Source organism: Antrostomus carolinensis, unplaced genomic scaffold (genome assembly GCF_000700745.2).
Source record: "Antrostomus carolinensis isolate BGI_N321 unplaced genomic scaffold, ASM70074v2 scaffold27490, whole genome shotgun sequence".
NCBI classification, from domain to species: domain Eukaryota; kingdom Metazoa; phylum Chordata; class Aves; order Caprimulgiformes; family Caprimulgidae; genus Antrostomus; species Antrostomus carolinensis.
This window is the reverse complement of record NW_010289495.1, coordinates 3,162-7,398: the sequence shown is the minus strand read 5'-3', so window position 1 is coordinate 7,398 and position 4,237 is coordinate 3,162. Positions and strand designations below refer to the sequence as shown.

At 54.2% G+C, this 4,237-nt stretch overlaps 1 protein-coding gene across 1 annotated transcript in view; it reads right to left on the bottom strand.

The window, feature by feature from the left end:
- The window catches only part of LOC104527099 (rho guanine nucleotide exchange factor 16), a 9,580-nt gene that overhangs the window by 2,981 nt on the left and 2,362 nt on the right, over positions 1–4,237 (bottom strand). The window contains 5 exon segments of the mRNA XM_010170723.2: positions 831–905; positions 1,545–1,674; positions 2,534–2,686; positions 3,198–3,358; positions 3,812–3,868. Of these exon segments, the coding sequence (XP_010169025.1) occupies positions 831–905; positions 1,545–1,674; positions 2,534–2,686; positions 3,198–3,358; positions 3,812–3,868 (576 nt within the window).

The following is a 4,237-nucleotide window of genomic DNA, read 5'->3' as shown; positions in this document are numbered from 1 at the left end:
CCAGCAGTTCCCCGGTTTCTGCTGCCACAGAGAGAGATGGCACCATGAAACCGCACCAAACCCGAGCTTCACCGAGGAGCAATAGGAAGAGGAATGAATCGTCTGGAGAGAGGAGGTTGAGACAGGGGGACGAACGATGGAAGAGTTAGAGGGGAGGACAGAACCCCTCTACAGACAGGGGCAGCAGCCCCACCTTCGGCACCTCTGCCAGATGCCCTCCAACCTGGGGAGGGGTGGCCCAGCATGGCCTTTCTGGACAAACCAGCAGGACAGACTGAATGGCAGGGGCACATTGCCAGGAGCCAGTCTTGAGGGGCAAAAGGAAGACCTGCCACTGCTGCTTTGGTGGCCATAAGCACTGCTTTGGTGGCCACAACCTCCATGGCACGTCACCTTGTGTGAATGGCCACCAGATGGGAAAGCAGATGGAGGTCAGACATGGGAGCACAACAGCACACGCTCCCGAGCTCCTGCTCCTCCTTTGCTCTTCTACACTTGGCTCTTTGCCTTGTTTACTGCTCTTTGCCTAAATCTCCAAAAACCACAGCAAGTCAGTGTGGCAGCTCACTGTCACCTCGAGGGAGGGCACCCAGGGAGAAGATGATACCAAAGGGACAAAGAGGAAAGAAGAAAAGATGACAAGAAAAAGGAAAAAACAAGATGAGGTGAAAAGGTGAACAAGGGAGAAGGTGTGTACGTCCAGTGGCTATTTGGAGCTGAGAAATCTCAGGTGAACTGATGAAGGGAGGAAAAACGAGAGGGCAGAACGGCAGGCTCGGGGCCTGAGTGTGCTGGGAGGAGGAAAGGTGGAGAGTGCAGCCGGGTCTCACCTTGCTGATGGCCTTCAGAGCTCTGGTGGCAGCTCCATATGCTGCAGTGCACGCTTTTGTTTTTTGACAGACAGTCTAGAATTTAAAGATAAAAGCTTTAGTGACATTGCAAAGCAGAGAACTGCCCATCCACCACCTCCCTGGGATTTCAGGACATGACACGCGCTCGAGGCGTTCCTGACAGTCAGCCTGGCAGTGGGACAGCATCCAAAGCCAGGTCTGACAGTGCTCATGGCTGTGAATCTGGCTTCTGCTGGGGCTTTCACATCAGGTACGTGCCTGAGCATCACTGTCACCCATCACTGTCACCCTGAACACCAGTTTTGCTGTCCAGAAATCCCGAATTTCAATGAAGCTTGTGCAAGACCCACTTTCCCTTCCTGGGCCACCTGGCTCCTACTGAAACAGGACACTCATGCCACCCCAACCTGGGTATCCAGCCAGAGCATGGGGCACAGAAGAACCTCAGGTCACTCAGCTGGATGGCACTGAGACAAAGCATCACTCACAAAGCTTTAAGCTGCATATCTGATGCCCACAAGAAGCAAATCCTCTGGATCTAAATCCCAAATACAGGCTCAGGCATCCCAGCCTTGGCTCCCAGAGGGATGCAGTCCAAGCAGAAGGCTGTCCCAGGCTCAGCAAACCGAAGGTGGGTATAACACAGTCACCTCTTCAGAGGTGCCAAGCAGTGCCACCGTGTGACTTACTTACATCTAAGAGCAGAGGAAGCCGTGTTACTCTCTGCATAGGGAGAATGAGAAATGATATCATTGGCAGGCCTCCACATTCTGGTTTCCTTTCAATTTGTTTCAAGGTCTCTTTAAATAAGGGGTTTGTGGTTCTGGAATAGGACAAGAAAGCTCCATTAACTCCCTTCTTCAGTTCTCAGGATTTTCCAGCAGCTTTCCGTGCAGGAGAACTGCAGTACAGCGGCGACACTGCCTCTGGTGCTCAGCAGCAGCCTGCTGAGCACACAGCTGGGGTGGAAAAGGGACTGATCTGTCAGCAGGTGGGGAAAAACACCTAGAGATGCTGGGTCCACCAAAAGTCAGGTAAAGCCAACAACAGACACGAACTTGATGCGTACTACCAGTATGATCTGGAGATGAGCAACCTCCACGGGTGTCCCTACACACCCCATACGTGTTACTGACCTCAGCAAGAGCCATCTGATGTCAGCATGTGGTAGCATCACCCCCACTTATCCCCGTCCTTCCCCCTTCTTACAGCACAGAATCCCAGAATGGCCTGATTGGAAAAGCCCTTTAAGCTCATCGAGTCCAACCATGAACCCAACACTGACCAGTTCCCTATGACTAACCCATGTCCCTCAGCACTGTGTCTACACGACTCTTCAATCCCTCCAGGGATGGGGACTCCACCACTGCCCTGGGCAACCCCTTCCAATGCCTCAGAACCCTTTCAGCAAAGAAATTCTTCCTCACATCCAATCTCAACTGCCCTTGGTGCAACTTGAGGCCATAAACCACCACACAAACCACGTTCTAATCACCTGACGCAGCCCCGCTGAGGTCTGGGAGTGAAACTCTGCTCAGAAAGGACACAGCTTTTGTCCAGAAAAGGACAAATCCCACGGGAAAGTCATGGTCCCAGCTGCAGCAGCCTGAACCCTGCAGCCCAGAGACCCCTGTAAGCGGCTCCTTTGCCAGCCCCAGCCCTGAGTGTGCAGCAGAACTCACAGCAGCTTCTGAAGTGTCCTCTGCTGGTAGACTTCATTGGAGCAGTAGCTGACGTAAGGATGGAAGTGGTTGGAGGCGTGTTCTTCCACTATGTCACTGATGTCAGGAATTAGGAGGTTTTCTTGGTGTCGCTTCTCCAAGTCTTCAAAGAAGCTAGGGAGAGAATTTCAAATAACCTCATTATGCAACTCGGGCTGGACAAACCAAACAGATGTTTAACAATGTTCCCACTGCAACTTCTCCCCAGTTTTCCCAGAGAAGACAAGGCCCTGGATCCATTCTACATGGGGTCAGCTCTGCTGCAGAGACGGGGAATGCAGCTCTTGAGCTCCCTGACCCTGGGTGCACACGCTTCCTCCATCCCCACACGAGATCCCTGCTCCACTTCAGCTCTCCAGGGAGATTCATTCCTGCACATCAGGGCCACTCCACACCCCCGCAGCTGGTCCCAGCCTGTGCTCTGGCTGCTTTCCTGCATGGACAGGGCTCAACAGCCACCCCAAGCACTCACTCCCGAGGTGTTTGCTCTTCACCTCCAAGTCCTGAGCAAGTTCCAGCAGGGAGCTGTGACACGAGGATGAAGAGCAGTGGGTGGAACGTCTCAGCACCTTCAACAACCCAGGGGATGGTTCTTTTTACACAACAAATAAAGGGCCCCGCTCACCTGGTGCTGATGGTCAGGATGTCGCTGATGTTGGAGAAGAGGTGGTGGTGCTCTGTCTGCGTCATGGTCTCCTTCAGCTCCTCTGACCTCATGAAGTGGCACACCAGGATGCTCAGGCTGTGCATGTAGGAGTACTCTGAAGTGATGATCTCAAACATCGCCTGAGAAAAGCGGTCAGGATGTAACAGCACGAAGTGATCAAACAGGGCAGTGAATTCAAACTTGCTCTGTCTTATTTACATCCAGCTGGCCCAAAGCCGCTGGAAATGACTTTGCTCCAGCAATACAGCATCCCCTGTATCATCTCACGCGTTGCCTGCCCTACAGCAATAACTTCAGCGTGTTTTAGGACACTCAGGCATTAACAAGCTACACCGCTAAGATGTTTTCCCTTCCAATGGCTGTTTCCCATCAGCATCCGAAGAAGTTGTGCTTCCCCCCCAAGACACACGGGAGAGCCCTCCCAGTGCTGCCAGTCCCAGCAGCAGCTCCACACACCCTGTATGCTGGAGCCAAGCCCAGCCCCACTCCGGCCGACCCCGGATGCAGCCACGCGTGTCCCCGCTGCCTTTGGCCTTCACTGTGCACTTGGCCACGTCTAAGGCTCCGCTCACCTCCTGCCGTTTGCGCTCCTCGGGGGATATCTTCTGCAGGATGCCAGCTTCCAGCACCTGCGGGTGGGAGATGGGATCAGCAGAGAAGCTGGCTGGAGACTGACGGTCCTTGCACGCCCTCTAGTGCAGTCCAGGGCTCTGCCCACGCTGCAGAACCCACCAGACATCCCATCACGGCATCACCCGCCGTGGCCAATGCTGTTCTGCAGGAGATGATTCTCCCCAAGGGCTGGCAGGGCAAGCCCAGGTACCCAGCAGCAGAACCTGCCTTCCCCCCATCTGCCAGTGAAGCCCTCACAAGTACGACCGCAGCAGCTCTGCCGGCATCTCAACGAGCCAGGACAGGAACCTGCATGTCCCAGCCCAGACATGTCCAGTCCCAGAACATCCCACTGCAGACTAACGCTGCAGAATTATCCACTCAGG